The sequence below is a fragment of the Bombus huntii genome, chromosome 4 (assembly GCF_024542735.1).
Source record: "Bombus huntii isolate Logan2020A chromosome 4, iyBomHunt1.1, whole genome shotgun sequence".
Lineage (NCBI taxonomy): Eukaryota > Metazoa > Arthropoda > Insecta > Hymenoptera > Apidae > Bombus > Bombus huntii.
The window spans coordinates 12,351,759-12,372,056 of NC_066241.1; the positions used below are offsets into that span (position 1 = coordinate 12,351,759).

Genomic DNA, 20,298 nt, shown 5'->3' on the forward strand with positions numbered 1-20,298 from the left:
GCCATCTTACGAATTGTTTTACATTTAAAACGACAGTATATATACATAGAGGGTAGGGTGGTTTGTAGTATTCGCTTTTGCTTGATTTTTTGACAGGAGTATTAAAAAGGGAAAGAACAGCTGTTGGACGTTATTTTCATCTTTGTTAAGATATTGTTGGTCTCGTCATGGATGATTTACAAAATTATAAGTTACAGCTTCAACAGGTACGGTTTTTGTTTTTTGTTTAACCTAACAAGAACGATGGGATGGCGAGTCCATTTTTGGCGATTCCTTCCTTGTTTACGACACTAGATGTTTAATGAATTTTGTGTTTTACCGTTTTAGGTGGAAGCGGCGCTTACCACGGACCCTACTAATGAAGAACTCTTGAAATTGAAAATTGATCTCGAGGAAGTAATAGAGCTGACACATGATTTAATTAAATCACAACAGCAGGAGAAAAGGCAAGCCAATGGCATGGATGCTAAAGATCCTATTTTACTTGCAGTTTTGGCCAATAAGTGGAAGATTGGTGATCAATGCATGGCACCCTGGAGCGAGGATGGCAAGTAAGTAATTTCATATATCTTTTTGATAAATTAGCAGTTATCTACAGTGGCTTTATGAATGTAATTTAAAGAATGTAACATAGATAAAAATTTGTTTTACCTGTTAAATGTCATAACTATACTGTACACTTGTCTGCAATTATAGAAAATTTGGAAGTATAGAATTGCACAGAATGCATATAAGGTGCGAAAGTATATAAAATATCCAAAATATAGTGCTTCTTATAATATTTGATAAGTAAAACAATTTTGCACAAAGGTTCTACCTTTTAAATATATTCTGAAATATATAAAATAGTATAAAAATTTGTAATTCAATTATAAAAAATACCACACTTTAGGTATTTCATATATTTGTATGTATCATATGTATTCTGTACATTTTTGCTCCAAATTTCTCATAAATGCATACAAATCTATAGTAGCAATAAGATACAACAATCATGATTATATTGGTAAAATTTGAAACCAATCTGAAAATGTGTATACAATATCTTTTATTATTTCATTTACTTTTTTTAGATACTATGAGGCAACCATAGATGCAATAAGTGAAGATGGTGTTGTCAATATAACATTTAACGAATATAAAAACACAGATGTCACAATGCTTAGTCAATTAAAATCTGTAGCTAAAAGGCCAGCGTCAGATTGGGCAGATCAAAAGTCAAAGTGAGTTAACAATTATTTATTAACTTTATTTATTCATTATTAACATGATCTTCCCTTTACAATTTTGAGCACATATCAGCTTTCTTAAAGAACATTGTGGGATAAGTTTTACAAGAAATTATGATTACTAATAGCTCATTTTTCTCCTTATTCCTTTATCCCCAATTGGCAACAATATTCACTCCACTGTTTGGTCTGCTTCGATCTGAAATTCCGTTATTGTTCATTTGTCTTTTGGTGTCGCACTGTTCGTGTACATCGCCGGAACTCAGGAAAAGGTAACAAGAAATAACAGATTTTTGTTGGAATATTTTTTTATTTTTCTTACATACACATACACACACATACAAAAATACTATTACACATGATATTAAATAGTATATTAGTTTGAATTTGAGTATAATAATAATGTTTTTAGGACAAAGTTTTATAACAGCGAAGTTTAAGATAATATGTAATATTAATAATTGTAAGTAAAGTTTTAGCTGTATTTACATTAATTTGCATTAATCAGTTTCTAGGTGAATTAAAATTATTTCTATTTTATCATTATTCTTATAGAGATGGAACGATTTATTAGACTTTATATTTCATGAAGCAGTAGTAACCACTTATTTTTTTTACATATAATTCATTTTACAATAATCAATATTGCTAGAATTCATTACAGAATTCATTATTCATATTTTCTATTTTTAGCCAGAAATGTTATATGGAAACATCATGATAGATTTATCACTAGTGATTTCACGAATGATAAGTTTATTCATTTTCAGAAAAATGCAAGCTGCTGCAGTAGCAGGTTCAGATCCTAACAAACAAAGAGAATATCTGAAAAAAAAGAAACAAAGGAAACTTCAGCGATTTAAGGAACTTGAAGAAGAGCGCGAAATGGAGAAAAACAAATGGCTAGCATTTACAAATAAGGTACTTTTCATTTTTCAAATTGTTATCAAATTTCTTAATTATTAATTATTAATATACTATGTTTTTTAACGCAGTCTTCTAAGAAAGGTGTGATTAAAAAGAGTATATTTGCAACGCCAGAAAATGTAAATGGTCGAGTTGGAATTGGCACGTGTGGAGTAAGCGGTCGAGAAATGACTAAGTTCAGTAATGGTGAAAAATGGAGAAGAGGAGCATGAATACTATTGTAAATATGCAATTTATAATAATTCGTGAGATAGAACTATTGATTATTGTTATTATTCCGATAAATTTAAATTTCGAGGAAACTGAACAATTGTATGTTTTGTGTTATGAGAATGTTTCCGAGTGTGTGAATTGAAGAGAGTGTTTAGCGATATTTGTAGATTGTGCGTAGTCATTATGTTATGAACGGATAATGACCTCAAATAAATCCGGAAAGTATTTGGATTTTCTACCTTTATGAAGCGAATGGTTGTCGTGAATGAATGTATTTCTAGATTAATACATTTATGTGAGTATGATATTGTTTGTAACCTGTAATGGATATGAATAAATGTATATTTTAAAGTCAGACTATGCAATAATGTCCAAAATGTTTTATTAAACCCATTAACAGAACAAGATTATTTTACTTATATGATTAACTTTTATTTATATGGAATTTTATATTCGTTATCTTATTGTTAAATAAATGACTCTGTATTCTAAAAAGAGTGATATACATATTTATTTAAATATGAATATTCGATCTAGTAGCGTCAGCGTCATAGTGCGTTATAGAGATGAACTAATCACTATGGTATATATTTATAGTTGATACCGTTAGAAAGGTAAAAAATGGTCGTTTTATCGTGGAACAACACGTCACCAGTATATATTGGTGATATATTTGAAGAGACAAAACTAACATAAGAGGTTGATAAATTTGAAAAGATGAATGTATTAAATTACTACGTTATTGTGAAGGCCTATGATAACTATCGTTTTGTTTAAAGCTCCTAAATCGAGCTCTAACCTATTTTAATAAAAATCGTCAATAAACACTAAGTACATTTGACGTTTCCGTTATGATAATAAAATAATTCGATGTTTATATTATTCAAGTTAAATCGGTTGTTAAAAATCGTCCTTTCAAGGCATTAAATAAAATGTATTTTAACAAATAACGTAGACATGATTCTTAGGGAAAAACTTTTTATGTGCTTATCAGTTTATTATCTAAAATCTTCAGAAAATCGGAATTGATTGAAGGCAAGAAGACTGATTCAACTGTTAAACATAAGTAATTGTTATATAAAATAAATATTTTATTTGTATAAAAGAAGATATGGAGTCAAACGAAAGAAATCAATTGTCAAATGGAGATACTGCAAATAATAGTGATATCGATTGGTCTAGATATGGATTGCATAATAATGCAGAGTCTCAAAGAAATAATGAAGCACAAAGACATAATAGAGAATATGAAGAACTTGGTCCTGAAATGTATCAAACCGGAGCAAATGAATTGTTTGCTCAAGAATATGTAAGTGGTTAAGATAAGAGTATTTATCATTATATTCTTAAACTTCCTGCCTTTCAGAGTGCTGATCCTTGGTGGAAATCAAACTTTTTCATTTCTCAACCTGTATTATTTGGAACTTGGGATGGGGTTTTTACGTCTTGTCTAATTAATATTTTTGGAGTTATTGTCTTTTTAAGATCTGGGTGGATAGTAGGCCAAGCTGGTGTTCTTAATGCTGTTTTAATAATTTTGTGTACAGGTAATAACAATTGCATTTATATATATCAGTAATGATTAGATTTGAACATTTGAAGAATTTTAATATTTCATCATTATTTTAGTATGTATCGCATTAGTGACTGTATTGTCTGCTGTGGGAATATGTGAAAGATGTCGCGTAGAGAGTGGTGGAGTTTACTTTTTACTATCACATGTGTTAGGATCAAGATTTGGTGGATCTATTGGATTACTATATTGTTTTGGACAGGTGGGACAATTTGTATAACAATAATATTTAGAACATTACTTTAAAACCTTTTGTAGGCGGTGGGCTGTGCTCTAAATGTTCTAGGGTTTGGAGAATCTATGGCTGGTCTTGTGGGTTTAGAATCTACATGGGCAGAACGTGGTTTTGCTTGTACTGCTGTTATCTTGTTATCTGTTATTAATATTGCTGGTGTCAAGTGGGTCATAAAACTCCAATTTATTCTATTATTAATTCTATTGCTTGCTGGTGTAGACTTTATGGTTGGAAGTTTTACTCATGTGAATGTTGGTAAGAGCAATAGTCTATAGTTCATGATATTTTTATTGTTCTGACAAGTGTATAATTTTGTATATATGTTGTATGTATATATTATAGAGGCAGGTTTTGAAGGATGGTTATCAGGAAATTTAAAAAATAATACTTTTACCAACTATCAAGATGGATATAATTGGTTTACAGTTTTTGGTGTGTTCTTTCCCACAGTAACTGGCGTTTTAGCTGGTATTAATATGAGTGGAGATTTAAAACATCCATCTACCGATATTCCTAATGGAACATTGGCAGCTGTAGGGACTGGGTAAAAATCATAATTCAAAATTAAGTGTGTCATACTCATTGCAAGAACTTAATCATAATTGTGTATTTAATTTCAGAACCTTTTTGTATTTATGTTTCTCATTATTTCTCGCGGCAACTTGTACTCGAAAGGCACTACTTACGAACTTTATGATTGCATCAACAGTATCAGGGATTTCAGTATTGCTACTGGCAGGTCTTTATGTGTCATCATTTAGCAGTTGTTTGGGTGCAATGTATGGTACACCTCGAGTTCTTCAATCTATCGCTAGTCAAAACGTAATACCAGGAATCAGTTGTTTGCAAAGAGGGGTGAGCATGATTTTACAATTATACATTTTTTCTATTATTACGTGTGGTTATAACCATAAAATAATTATTACATTTTAGAAAGGACCAAACAAGGTACCCGTGTATGCAATGTTAGTTGTTGCCATTGTCACATTGACTTTCATTATTACCGGTCAAATTAACACACTTGCGCCAATTGTTACTATGCCTTTTCTCTTGACATATGCGTGCTTGGATTATGCATATTTCGCCCTTGCACAAACATTCGATATTCAACTGTCTCGTGAACAAAGATTTCGAACACAGTCCCCGACGTTTGATCACGATTATGACTCTGCAAGTAGAAATAATTCAATAACCGATATCGATAATGATCTCGATAACTTATTTCCTGAACGAATACGACATAAAAATCTTATCGTAAGTACAGGTAAATGTTTCATTAATTATTGTACGAAGAACAAAATAGAAAATATTGTATTTATTATTTTCAGAGAAATCCTAGCCTTTCTGAAAATAATATGTATATAGATTCTTCTCCAAGTATCGATGAAAATGCTAGCAGTACGGATAATTCAGAACGAAAAATTCATATCCATAATAAACTGGGAAATTGGTATAGTCCTTTGTGTAATAGATGGTTTTCATTATTAGGGGTAAATCTTTTTTATACATCATCAAACTTATGATTTAAGTATAATCATAACGTGAATTTCTTTTACAGTGTCTTATAAAATTATTCATCATGTTTCTTGTTCATTGGGGTTATGCTATTGCCAATATTGTTGTCGTTTTCCTTGTTTGGAGTTACATTGGTCATGCTAATCCTGCAGTTAAACCAGGTGTTTCGTCCGAATTTAAATTGCTTAAATGGCTGAAAACGTCGTTATTGAGAATAATGGGGTAATTTTTAACACTATTGTAATATTCTCTTGGCAAAACTATAATAATAAAAGAGGTATTGTCCACAAATTTTAGAAGAAAAGTTTATGATTACGAACAAATTGTGGTTACACCTGTGCATCCTGGTGTAGAAACTTGTTCGGCTCAATTAAACGAGGAAAATGAAGACTTTGCTGGAAGAAGAAGATACCATCAAACAGCCACAGTCACAGGACAATATGTCAATGTTGATTAAATATTGCACCCAGCAGGATTTTAGGGAAAAGTATTCAATGGAAATCAGATATGAGTCATTTGAAAAAGGAATTGTATAGGAATCATATTATCGTCGCATTTTAAAATAGGACGAAACGGAAAGAGAAGCGTTGCTTTAACACCCGCAACGTTATTGACCGCACAAAACTAGTCTAGCTAGGAATTAAGAATATTTCATATCTTAAATACAAGGAATTTTTTATAAAAATGTCACGTGATAGCCTTAACAGCACTAGTAATCGAATAAGGAACAAGCACAAAATATGTCATTCCGAGCAACTGAGTAAAAGGACTATTTATATCAGTTTACTCGATGTATGTACATTAAACAGTTGAAATGCAATACTGCCAGAAGCATTTCTGAAATGGAGGGTCCATATATTCAGTGAATTATTTTAGGAACTATTTCTTGTGACGTGAGATTATTTATTCTTTATAGCCCTTATAATTTGGAATAAAATCATAATATTTTATGTATCATATGAAGGTACGAAGAAAACGATGCTGGATATCAAATCATTTATATTAAATACTTTGTAAATATGTAGTGATAACATATTTATATGCTATTTAACATTTTTATAAATGTCGCTACATAAATAAGTATGTTACTAATAAAATATACATATATATAGATCAATAATCAAAATATGAATCTTTATTTTTTGTCCCATTTTCTTTTTTTTTAAATGGATATGATGTGCAAAGAACATAGTATTGTATTATTGAATTATAAAATACTTTGGGTTTAAGGAAATTGAAATGAGAAATAAAATGTGCTATTAATTTTAAATTTTTGTAAACGTACTACTCTAATCCATTGCACGTATACAATTAATATTGGCGAGCTTTTATATTTTGCAAATTACATTATATTTACAAATTTTTTTGACATCATGTTGTCGTATATAAAATTATACTAATATATTTTACCACATATAAACAAAACAAAACAGTATTTACTGGAAATAATTGTTTGAATTCCACTACTTATTAAACTTTGATTAAAATGGACTTCCGGCTTGACATTGAATTGACTTGCATTGTGCTTGCAAAAATAGAAGTATTCGAAAGTTCGAACAGAGTGTTTGATTATCTTGTGAAACTTAATTAAATATAAAATGTGTGTTCTTAATTATTTGTTACTTTATCTTTTCATAGTATTAGAGTCAGTACGCGTCATATTATACGCGAATATAGTTTCTATATTCATCCCTAGACTTATTCATTCGTGATCTGTAGTTCGTCGATGTAATGATCTCGCGTGGGAAAGTTTTCAAACTGAAAATATGCATTGCATCTACAGTTTATTTCTGCACAAACAGGTAAAAATCTTGATATTGCCGAACAATGTCGACATTGTCAACAATATTCAAACTTGCAAATGGGATTTATTTATAAACAATTTCATCTTTTAACGTTTTCAGAGTTTACGTTCGGGTTCTACTGTATATATATATAACTACTACAGTACACCGAAACGACTTTATGCTACCTTCTCTTGTGGTGATCTACGTCATACGTAAGTCTGTAAAATACATTTTCAACATTTTTATCATTTTTACCATTTCAAAACCAAATCAAGTCTATTTTTACATTATCATTAGATATTCAAATTCCAGATAAAATTGCTTTAATAATATATCATATAATATAATATTCATATAGAATATTAAAATAAGTTAATCAAATATTTCTTGACAAAAGAAGGAAGAAAATAGTGGTTCCCTCATCGCATGATATTCATCAATTAATATCGTGTATTCCAGGGAATATATCTCTTAGCGTAATTTTATAAAAATCGTTCAGTTTAATCCGATCGACCGTTTTCAAATTACGAGTATAATTCACACTTTATTGTCTATTCATGAGCGTCCTCTGGCCAGGGATTATGTTTCACTTATGCTTGCGCATGTACATCGGGCTATTAATCGCTCCAGATTCAGTAAGTACCGACAACCGGTTAAACTCGCGGCGAGAGCCTCGGAAGCTAGGAGGTTGGTGGTGATCTCGCGGCCAACCGCGATGGTTAACCCTCCTCCGCACGGCAGCCTCTTAGGTGGTTGTGTTAAAATCCTCCACGGCGTCAGAATGCGAGATAATTAGTTACACTATGTAAACCTGTATTTCTAATAACTGATTTTGACCATCGAAAATATTATATAGTGTTATTAATTTTCCAAGTATTGTTAAAGGTGTGAAGCATTTAATCCTTAACTGGTACAATTCTTTAATATTGTGATAAACTAGTGATAAAAAAGGATGAATTTTCGCTCACATTATAATAATGTGTTTATGGAATATTTAAAGACACAAAAGCGCACAGATTTACTTTTACGAAAATATAACGAACTATTTGATCATGATAATAGAATAATATTATTATTAGTTGTAAATAATTTTTATTATCAAGGACGTATGTTTTGTAAAGCTACTGAATGTTTACGACAATGGTTAAACATGGTATAACATAACATTTTATCACAATTAGCATTTGTCTTGGTTCCTTCGTTGAAGATTAGAAACTAAATTAGGTGCACTCAACTTTAAACCATTAACTTGTGCTGGAGTATTAATTATTGCAATATCTGAAGAACTGTTTTACGAGTAATCAATAAATAATTCAAAGAATATAAAAAACATACATTTAATATATATATTGAAATTGATATTCTTATAAAAAGACAACGTACTTTAAGGTTTAAAGTGTAAAGGGTAATTGAGTTGCTTAATTCATTCGCAAAGGATACCAGGACAAAATAATATATACATCCTTGATTAGATAGATATTGCATAAAAAATGATTTTCTACACTTTTCTCAAGGACTATAAATAAACTTATGGATATAATCTAATAAATATCTCAATATTTTTACTTCGATCGCAATTTCAGTCTCTCCAAAGAAACATTATTCTTCTACAGTGAAACCAGCTTATTGCAACATTTCCTCGTAGCAAGATAAGTGGATCATAATTGCGGTAAATTAAAGTGTTCAAAGACATTTTCGATCGTGTACACATAGGAAAAACTTGTATTACGACACGACGCGTATGATATTTCTCTGCTCTAGAAGTATTACCGGAAATTTATTCAAAGGAGACATTGCGTACACATTGAGAAGGCAAGGTTCACATAAACGGGTCGTTTTATTCGAGTGCCGGTGGAAAAGCGAAAGGGCGAGTTCTTAACAAGTTGCAGAAACAGGAAGCCTTTTACTGGAGTAAAAAGTTCTCACCAACCTGGGACTCTGGCAAATCTGCAACCGGTGAAAACCGTCGACTTTGCCGGGAAGATCCGATTCCCTTCTCCATTGAAAAACCGCTTTTCAAAAATTTTTAATCCAAGGTTCAACGATCTGCGGATCATCTCCGGAAGCTATCTCACCCCTGACAATACTTTTCATCTTTAGATATCTATCTTGGACTTGTGATTGAATTGCGAATATCTCGATTCTGAGAGAATAGGAATCTTTTAAGCGTAACAGCAAAAAAAATTGTTCTTCTTGGGATTGATTTAATCTCTCCGTGATAGATCTTTCTTTCAATGTATAATAATAATATAATAATAATATGAATGTAAGGTTTCTAATCTTTTTATAAATTCGTACCGCTAGAAACAAATTTTAAAAATTACAGTACCTCCAAGGAAGATATATATTTCTTAAGTTACTGTTTTTCAATTTCAAGTTACTGTTATATATTCTTTTATTTCATTTCTCTAGTTTCTTCTTCTAGAATCGAGAAGACCGTACACGTTAGTGTTGAAAACAGACTTTCAGACGATAAGATTTTATAGTATTATGGTATCACATAGTATTATTATTTAACCTAATTATAAAGCATAACTTCTAAATAAGATATGTAGTTCCATTTATCATGAAACCGTAAATCACGATAGGCTTTAATAATATTAGAAAAATTGTAACAGTATATAGGAATCTTCCTAAAAGTTGTAACTTTTATTTGATTTTGAAACGTAATGCTTCACTAATCTTTCTAAAATGATAAACTGTTTTAGAGTATTTAAATATTCCATATAATTTCTTTTTTAATTTTGGATAGTTGGAATTATTCGAAGACATAGATCAACGATTACGATCTATGAATTCCGAGGTTTTTAGCGTACTTTGTTTGTTGATATTCTATATATCTTGTTCGATTCTTGTTCGACGTTGCAAGAGAATAACATGGGAGTTCATGTAGAAGCTTTGTTTATACACACACACACACACACACACACACACACACACGGTGTATTATACACCTCACATTCCACCTATCGTCCAACCACTACATAGCCCATTCTTCTTCGAATCTTCCAAATTTCTCGAAAAATTTGTCTTAAAAACTATCTTTAAAAGCAGAAGAAATAATGCAGCCGATCGAATGTTCTTCTTACAAGTACAGAATTTTGTTACAATTTATAGAATCGTATAATGCAACTCTTACACTTACGCTCATTTATCGTTCAACTCCGCTTTTCTTTGGATCTTCCAAATTTCCCCCCAAAAAGTTTGAAAAGAACTCCTATCTCCAAAAACAAAATCCTACAACTCATCCAACTTTCTCTCATCCAGTATATTCCATCACAACTTATACAATCGTACGATCCCTCCACACTCACCTGTTATTCGACTCCCATATACCCCGTCGAATTTGTCAAATTTTCCACAAAAGTCTTTGGAGAATTAACTTATCTTGAAAGACAAAGCCCAGCATAGCGTAACACATCCAATTTTCCCTCACACAATCCGTACCATGACATAATCAATGATTGAATCATCCGAAAGTACCGAAAGTATTTTGCCTTTCTTCAAATCTTTCAAATCTCCCAAATATCTCAACAAATCCCAATAAACTTCAAGCACAACTAACACTCTGGCAACAAACAAGGCCCAGCACGCTGCAACCAATTGAATTTTTTCTCACCCAACATATTGCAGCGTAACGTGTACGATCATACAATCGATTCGAAAGCTACTACATAACTCTTGCGATTCAATCATTACACCCGATATACTTCACCTTCCTGCAAATCTGCTATATCCTCCAAATCCTCGAACACTTCAACCATAACCAACCTTTCGAACGAAAGCAATCTTCGTATTCACCTACGTATCATTAAACCCTCGTATATCCTGCGTCTTTTTCTTCGAATTTCACAATTTTCCTCCAAGAATTTGTAGACAGCCAACCCTTATCTTTAAAAAGAAAATTCAGCATTGCAACTGCAGCTGCAACCCGTATAATTCTCTCTCATTCGACATATTCCAACATAACTTCCAACTATGATCACCCAATCGTTTGCAAGCTACTATATGCCATTTACGTTTCAATCATCACGCCCCATATATTTCGCCCCATATGCTTTCTTTCAAACCTGTTAGATTCTCCAAATATACAAAACAGTCCTCAAAAACTTCAACCATAAGCAACCTTGCAAACAAGACCCACTGCAATACTATTGTACAATCCGAGCCTCGCACTCGCCATTAAACCCTCGTGTATCTACCTTAGTTTCTCCTCGAATCTTCGAATCTTGCTCCAAAAATCTGAAGAGAGCCAACCTTTATCTTTAAAAACAAAAGCCAGCACGCCGCGACCCATCCAATTCTTTCTCATCCGGCGCACACCGCCACAACCCGGTACGATCAGAGCACCCTACCCCCGCGTATCCTCTCGAGATAAGAAGAAACTACTTCATCTCGTCCGGCGGCTTCTGTCGGGCGACTAGGTGTCAGGCCGACAGGATGGATAGGGGGATGGTACCGTAGGTGGAGGCGTACGGTGACGTCGGGTGACGGTTTCGAGTGGCGGCTAGGCGGGAGGGTTAAAAAGGGTGGTTGTTCGTCGACGCCGAGCGTCGAGCGGGGTGTCTGGTGGGGCGCAGAGGACGCACGGTGGGGCAAGGGGAGGCGGGGGTTGCCGGTGTTCGCCGGTGTGGGATCCTAGTCGGATGTCGGATCCGCGGTGGAAACTTCAGTACGCGATCAACCACCGACGTGTGTTTACGGTCGGAGCTCCAGCGGAAGCTGCGAGGCCTGGCTGCTGCGGGGGGTGAGAAATCTTTTGCTTCACACCTTTTTAATTCTGTTGAAAACGGCTCGGCCTTTTAACACGTTCATCGGCCATTCTCATCGCCATCGTCGCACTTTAATTTCGGACACGTTGTTATACAATTTGGCAAAAGTTTGACAAATTTGATCGTTTCTCAGTACACACGTATGAGCTAAGTGTTAGGTGTAGGCGAAATGATTTCTGTTCTTTGGACTTGTGAGAGTGAATGGTGGCATTCTCATTTTGGATACACTGTCGTATTTCGCAGAAAGGTTTCCTATCCCTCGAACAGTTGCAGGGAAAAGTTTGGTCAGTTGCTAAATGATATTATCCAGGTGGTTTAGCTCTGGTTCGGATTTCTGGATTTTTGCTTTTTTCGCAGTCGTGAGAGTGATTGGTGAGTTGATATGGGTAAAGAAGGTAATGGATGGTGGAACGCGTAGAATCTGTTCGGAGGACACGTGGTCGTGGGCTTACGTACGAGCTTGCCTCGCGTTTAACGAGCTGCTCGTTAAAGCAGCCTTCGAACTGCGAATTTCACCGATGCCTACTACGTTCGTTCCCGATATGTGTTCCGGGTTGCCTGATGACGAAACTGATTCGTCGAGTGCAGAGTGAGTCAAGATGCACGTTCCGGCTGGGAACAGTGAATAATTGGTTGGAACGTGGGTGTATTTGCTTCAAGTCCGTATGTGAACGTTTAATTGTTGGATCGTTGGTCGATTCATTCGTGTTAGTTGAGAATTTTTAATGTAAAAATTGGATCGTTAACTTTTGAGAAGGAACATTACTGTCATTATAATATTGTTAGGATTGTTATAGAACACATAGCGTTATAAGAGTTGTTTAATCGGCGCAGATTTGCCACGTGCATTTCGTGCACTTCTTCAGTGCAGTTCTTCTTAAACTTCGCCTGATTCTGTTACTTTATTTATTCATTCATTTGTCAGCTGTTTTCTCATTTATTATCCTGTTTTTGGACTCTCGAAATTACATTATCGATTCGTTATTCCGTTTGTAGATATTTCTTCATTTACAAGACATCTTTCTCATATTTCGGCGACTAATTAATTTCGTCCGTTCTTTAATTTTGTTTTTAATTAAAATTAAGCAGAATATCTGGATTAACTAGCGGGCAGGCGGAAAGTAAAAACGATTGTATTAAACGAAAAGTGAATATCATTCGTTTCAGCGAGTAGTTTTCATAAATCTGAAACAAGAACGCTAAGAAACTCATTCTGCACTTGGTCCATTTAAAGTTAAAACTTCTCCACGAAACCATCGAATACACTTTCAACGCGGAAAGTACAAGTTCATCCTGTTTATGCACATCCCTGTCACTTTTTATTCTTACGAGAAAACTTTTCGGGAAGTTGCTGCAAAGTTATGAAGTTCAGTGGCTGTTCAGGGTCAAGGCGTCGATATCGAGAATCCAGACGTCGTTCCACCGTTACCTTAACGATATTAAGTGTTACAGAATCTCGAAATTTTGTCGTGAAATCCTCGTTGTGTGATACACGGTGACTAGGAAGAATATTTCAATATCATATCATATGAAACGTTATTATTTTATTTGGACTGTGCGAAATTTCAAAATGTTTTTTCCACACACGATATATTCACGAGAAGTTTTTACGAGCCATTGCATGTAATTAAAAAGTTATTATCGATTATCTCATCTTATACTGCAACATATTTTATTACCAAGCCAGATGATACTTTAGAGTTCATTTCTTTTCTATAAAAGATAACTTGAAAAATATATAATATGCTGATATACTATTGTAATGCGACTGTAAACAATCAATTTAGAGAAGTAAAATATTACTCGTCGGTTGTTCTTTTTATGATAAATACGAGTCAATCAGTGTCATGAGGATAGCACGAGTTTAGTAGGAAAATCTTCAGCGGCAGTTTCATATCATCGATCTTCATCCGGTAACGTCAGCGTGCACTATTTTTGGCGAGAATTTCCCGGAGAAAAGTTTGATTCCAATCTGTCATTTGGAACGAAGGAAATAGGTCAACTGAACTGTTTTCAAGAGGCTGTCTCTCGCGTGAAAATTCGCAGTACGTGGTAATCGTTTGAGGCTCTCGTGGAAAAGGGAGGATACGAGGGGTGGTAGAAAAAAAGAAGAAAGAAAAAAAAATACGATGAAATCACGCCTCCATTCGAGAATCGACTTCTTTTCAATTTGAAACTCGACCGTGAACGAGCTCTCCGCGAGAAGATATTTAACATTTTCATGAATTCCCCGATAATTGTCGCTACGAACGAGTGGTTGAAAGTCAAATCGAGTTTCTATTGTATGAAAATATCTAGCTTCATAATGTAATATACATCAAGTTGATTTGAATGAAGTTTTTCTCAGATATTGATTTATATCGATCGAGAAAGAGTAAAAGACTTTGTACTTTAATCCTATGGGGCTTGTAGTCTACTATCGAGACGATAGTTACAACGGCTGTGGAAGAAGTATTATTATTATGTGCATAAGAAACACGTAACCTTTATTATCCCAGGTTCTGTATGTAGAGGTTTGTTGGCCACTGTAGAGGATGATTGGTTTGCCGAATAACGAGATAACTTGCTGTTGAAAATCGTCAAGTATATTTAAAATGATAAATAAATTAACACAGACAATAATCACTCGTACTAACAGATAACTAATAACTAACTCGTACTAACTAATAAAATCGTTGATAACTCGTTGATAACTGATAGATACTGAACTCCTTACGATCGCGTCCGTTTATTTATACTGGTCGGGAGAGAGCCGAAAAATTCAAATTCGTCTTCGTTTGACTGTTGTACGTAGCGGTGACATTATTTTGCCCGGAGTTTATTTATTATTATATTATGTGTATCCTAACGATATTGCTACTCCGAAACAAAACAATAACATGATTTGAATTGTTCTGTAGCTCATGTGCCGTTACATGTATTTTATTTTTATAGTATCAAATTTTTTTAGTCATATGAGACTACCAAATGAGACTACATCATGACATGTAATACGTTATACTTGTGTCTGATCAGTCTGCTAACTAACGTTTTTACGCACGTAAAGGCTGTAATAAATACAGTGCTATACTTTAAATACTTTTGTAGCTACTATGCATATATCGTGCAAGTATCGATGCAATATAAATATTGCAGGTTTTATTCCGGTTTCGAAATTCAGTGGCAGCAACATACATTCTAGACAGGGAAACAATTTTTACGTAACTTCCATGGAAGTTTAAACACTGCAATCAGTCGTATACGATACTTGGAAAGTAAAAAAATTTGAAATACCTTTTACGCCTGTACGTGACGGTTTACGAGCATTTTATGGGATGCTACGCCGCGAATAAACTTCTTATAGCTCGAAATAAAAATGGTCCCGGTATACGTATTTTTTTTTTTATCTTTTTTTACGAGAAATTCCAAAAACCATTCTCCCTATGCTGGGAGTTCGCTAAGCTGAAATTTCTGAATTATTGATCCGTCGTATCCTGTATGAACAGGATCCAGTAAAATATTCCATAAAATGGAAATGTACTTGTCTCTTAATCTTCCATCAAGGGAAAATCATTCGAAGTTTCCAGCGGTAGAATTTGTTTAAATCCAACTTCGTAGTATACAATTGTTTTCTCAGTTTTTCGAGTATAGTTAATTAGAGTCTGAAAAAGACTCCTTGTTTTCTTTTGTAGTAAATATTCTTAAGATCCTACGGCTGTTCTTTTTAGCATAAAAAATTTAATATCGTGATAATTATCTTCTTAACTAAGATTTCTACTCATTTTTTTCGGTTATATGCTAAGGAACCTATGAAAGTATTAAAAAGATATTGTTTATTCGTAGAAAATAATTTGTAAAGGATAACTCCAATATTTTAAGGTAGACAAAAGACCTCTTAAACGTACAACGATCCAGAACAAAATAGTTTCCAATAAGAGAAAAGGTATAAAAAAATCTTGAAACGTTTCATAGTTCCAAACGATAGGAAACATATAAAACATTCAAAGATAAAAGATATCGAAACAACAGGGCTTGAAGAGAAAACGTTTGAGGGGTTAATGGATGAACAAACTTAAAGCAAAAGCCGAAAAGAATAGAAAAATAAATGTTATGAATTCCCAAATTAAAAAAAATAGGCTAGATAATTTCGCGATGAATATTGATTTCGATTTTGATTTTAAAGAGGATATTTTCTCATAGAAATTACTAGGAAAGTTACAAAGGGTAAACAAAGAAGATGTATGGCTTGTTTATAAATAGCATAATTTGTCACGATCGATTAATACCAAGGCTACTCATTATGATACACGTTGAATAATTATGGGACTTCTATAAGGATCCTTCTCGATCATTTCGTATACAGATAGATTTTGCTATTGAGCAAATTTTTTAAATTACAAAACCCAAAATAGTATTCTTATTTATCACGAATTATCCTCTTTATTCAATTAAATTCCCAATCTTCTCCATTTTTTGTTCGCTCTTCGCTCAAAAATTCCACATCTTCTTGATTTTCTTCTCTGATAAACCCATCCGAAAAATGACCAATCTTTTCTATCTTCCTTTTGCTCTTCGCTTAAAGAATTCTCAATTTCCTTCCATTTTTCGTTCGCTACTCGAATATTCGAAAGATCCCCGATCTTCTCTTCGCTCTTCGTTCACGAAATTTCAAATCCTCCTTTCTTCACTCCTCACCGAGACGATCTTCTTCTAATTCACGCAAGTCGATACTTGCGCTACCAAAATTCAATTTCAGTGTCAAGGTGGCCGGTGATCAGATTGAGGTGGTTAAGGATTGGGTGGTTCGGGTGAGGGGAGGGCTGGGCGAACGCAGTAGCATTCGAAACTCCTTCGGGTAAGAACGCGAGGAACGCGGGTGGCTACGGGATGTGCAGTATCGCGGTGGTGGTGCCGGTTTGCGGTGGAACACACGTAACCAACACCAACGTTGCCGTTGGAGTGGCGTAAAAGTGGTGGTGACGTGGCCGTATCGTAGTGGTAGTAACACCGGTAGTGATAGTAGTAGTAATAGTAGTAGTAGTAGTAGTAATAGTAGTAGTACGATAGTGGGTACAACGGTATGTCTGGCGAGTTCATGAATGAGCGACCACTTCGCTTTCGCGCGAACGCTAATGGGCTTCCTTTCTCGCGCGCCGAACCGCCCCTCGTGTTTTTGTTACGCCGCCGGTCCCGAGCACCTGTTACCAGGATAACGAATCGCCCTTTCGATGATGCTCGGTGACGATGCTGCGTACAACCGACGATTAATTCTCTTTTTTTTTTTTTTTCGAAGGATAGCACTATTCGCGTGTTTTCATCGGCTTTGGAGAACTTGGGCAGATAAATAGGTACAATAATAAATGTTGAAAAATACCGAGAGAATTAGTCGTCCTGGTTCTTAACTAAGTCTATTTTTCACGAATAATTAATCGATGATGCACGTATGTCTCGTTAGTGTAAAGAATTGAAATTTGTGGTAATGCGATTTAGAAGGTTATATCCGCGTAATAATATTAAACTTGATAAATTTTGAATTAGGATTTTTCTCGGTGTGGAAGCTAGTGGAGAGATAGAACAGTTAAGAACTATGACTCGCTTACTCGTGACGAGATGTATTTTAATTGTCGATAAGAATTATGCGAGGTGATGAACAATGATCGCTAGATCGTTCAATGATCGAATAGCTAAAACTTATTACTCGTTGATTTTATAAGAAGATAATAAGTACTTTTCTTGGGCCACATACGCTTCTCTGAAATTTATATGTTTCATTAACATTTACGCACTGTTATCCAGATATTTATGAACGGTAGTGTATTTTCGGCGCGTGCTCGTGAATTTTGGCAAGGGTGACACGCGGCGGTCTGTAGGAGATTTATGGATGCTTTGTTCTGCACGATGTAGCTTGGATTTAGGGGTGGTTTCGATTGAGTTCTTGTGCTGTGGATGTCACAGGGAAAGTATAAAATTTGATACGCTTACGATTACTCATAAACGTCTATCTAGCCTATCGAAAGATTGTATTTATTCAACTGAAATGTTATAAAATTTCATTGCAAAGTAGTTTAGTACGTTCTAGAATGACCAAGTGCGGTTTTACTATTATTTTATGTGTCAAGAAAGAAATGCGTAAATGTAGTATATTATACATATACGCCCTGTCTAAATAGTAATGGCGTTTTTATTAGATCTACTTCGTGAGTAGTTGACGTATACATTTATGCGAAATGTTTAATGAAAGCGTCGAATCTGAGCCAGTGAAAAAACAACGCGAGTTTTTCCGTTTGAAGCTCTAAATAATTCAAGACATCAAGAACGCTTTCGCAACGTTTTAATCTCCTCTGAGCCCTCGGTTCTCTTCGCGTGCATGTATTCTTTTTTCCACTTTACATCGTTTACCTGGTTGCACAGTAGCCCAGCAACTCGCTAATTTTGCCTGGCCAGTTCAAACAAGGCGTCCAGTCGATCCATCCCAGACCAATTTACTTTTCATACATCCTGTTTCCTTTTTTCCCTCTCTTCCTCGTTCTGTTCGCTTTGAACCGAGTTTTTCGATCGTTGAACCCATCGATCGTTGTCTCGTTTTGCCCGACGATAACGAGAAATCAACCCGTTTACCCCGTTATTTATGCACTCGTGTAAACATGCTCTTATTTTTGTATAATTATCCCGTGGATTGAATAATCAAACGTCGAGTGTTCCATAAAACCTACCACTACCTCTCTCTGTATTTCGCCTTCGTTCACTGAAATAATCTTTTCGTATATTCTTATCTTGATGCTTTCCGAGATAACTTTAAGATTCTCACGTACGGCTTTCTATAGAATTTGTACGTGAATATGGCGGAACTCGAGCCCGTAAAATCGATCCACGTAAATTTCTATGACGTGTTCAGTGCTTTCATATTGCTTAGTTAGGTTGTCTCACGAGGAAGTAGCTCGTTTTTTTTCGTCCGATCACTGTTTTATGGTAAATTTATACCGTTGTTTTATGATCATTTTTATTCCATTAGATGGAAGGTTTATCGTTCTTCGGGTGATTCCAAGATACTGTTAAAAAGCAAAGGCTATATACATACGTTTTTATGTGATTCGACAATGTCGGTGAAAATACAAGGTGCTTGTGAAAGTGTCCAAATAATTTAGAGTTATCGTTAAACATAGGTCGAGAAAAGTTTCTGCATGGTTGTTCGGATCAATGGTTTGAGCTATAGGTGAACATAGGGATGAACTATTTTTGTGGGAATTATGGGAATCGAAATTATGGGATGATCATAGGAATCTTCAACGATATAGAAGTATCGTTTAACATATGAAGACGATTTTTTTTTCTCATATTAAAACTATATATACAATAAATAAACAAATTTATACGAATAATCGAACCATTGCTTTCATGTTATTGCTGTTGAAGAAAGAAGTGACATTAATTTTAATAATTCCCCCTTAGAGTCTCTACTTTGTGCACACATTGGGCACACAACCACAATGAAAATAAGGAGGATGAACTTGCATGTTCGGTATCAATCGTTATGATTGCACGCACGTTTACGATGCAAATTTTGCTACCCATGAAATACATATTCTCATTAATAACACGGGATTCTCGGTTGAACGAAATGGATCTCGGTGTCTGTTACTTCAGATAAGCAAAATTATGAAGTACAAATATGTTCTTTTTTACCAATGAATCACGCAGTCTGTTTAACATTATTCTACATTGCAAATAAAGGATCGTTTGCGAACAAAGTAATTAATTCCGTTCCTTTTTCAATGATACAACTGTCGCTGATTGAACGCGATATCTGTCCAATTAATTATCAAAGTTCGATTAATCGTCAATTTATACATTTGAGATATTGTAACGGAGATCGAGCTCTGATTACGTAGTAACATAGTTCTTCAAAATTATCTGCAAGTTGCTTTCCAGATTATTGATTCAGTTTTTAAAGCGGGATAATATACGTTTCAAAATTCGCACGGAATCCTTTTGAACTTGTTAAACCATCACCTTCAAAAACTCTTTTCAGAAGAACTTTTATCCATATCTTTTTTTTATTTCCATTCAC

At 34.3% G+C, this 20,298-nt stretch overlaps 3 protein-coding genes across 3 annotated transcripts in view; all 3 read left to right on the plus strand.

The window, feature by feature from the left end:
- Window positions 1–16: 16 nt before the first annotated feature.
- LOC126864711 (survival of motor neuron-related-splicing factor 30) lies at window positions 17–2,726 on the plus strand. Its single transcript, XM_050616316.1, has 5 exons — window positions 17–206; window positions 328–551; window positions 1,074–1,223; window positions 2,000–2,150; window positions 2,225–2,726. The coding sequence occupies exons 1-5, from the start codon at window positions 168–170 to the stop codon at window positions 2,366–2,368; spliced, it is 708 nt and encodes a 235-aa protein (XP_050472273.1). The 5' UTR covers window positions 17–167; the 3' UTR covers window positions 2,369–2,726.
- Window positions 2,727–2,945: 219 nt separating this feature from the next.
- LOC126864699 (solute carrier family 12 member 8) lies at window positions 2,946–6,818 on the plus strand. Its single transcript, XM_050616265.1, has 10 exons — window positions 2,946–3,678; window positions 3,736–3,916; window positions 3,999–4,144; window positions 4,201–4,432; window positions 4,520–4,721; window positions 4,798–5,032; window positions 5,111–5,431; window positions 5,506–5,667; window positions 5,736–5,914; window positions 5,990–6,818. Exons 1-10 carry the CDS (start codon window positions 3,481–3,483, stop codon window positions 6,147–6,149), a joined length of 2,016 nt encoding a protein of 671 aa, XP_050472222.1. The 5' UTR covers window positions 2,946–3,480; the 3' UTR covers window positions 6,150–6,818.
- A 5,290-nt stretch (window positions 6,819–12,108) lies between these two features.
- Window positions 12,109–20,298, plus strand: part of LOC126864953 (cell adhesion molecule Dscam2) — a 308,574-nt gene continuing 300,384 nt past the window's right edge. The window contains exon 1 of the mRNA XM_050616895.1: window positions 12,109–12,226. Within this exon, the coding sequence (XP_050472852.1) occupies window positions 12,126–12,226 (101 nt within the window). The 5' untranslated portion in view covers window positions 12,109–12,125. The remainder of the gene's footprint in view (window positions 12,227–20,298) is intronic.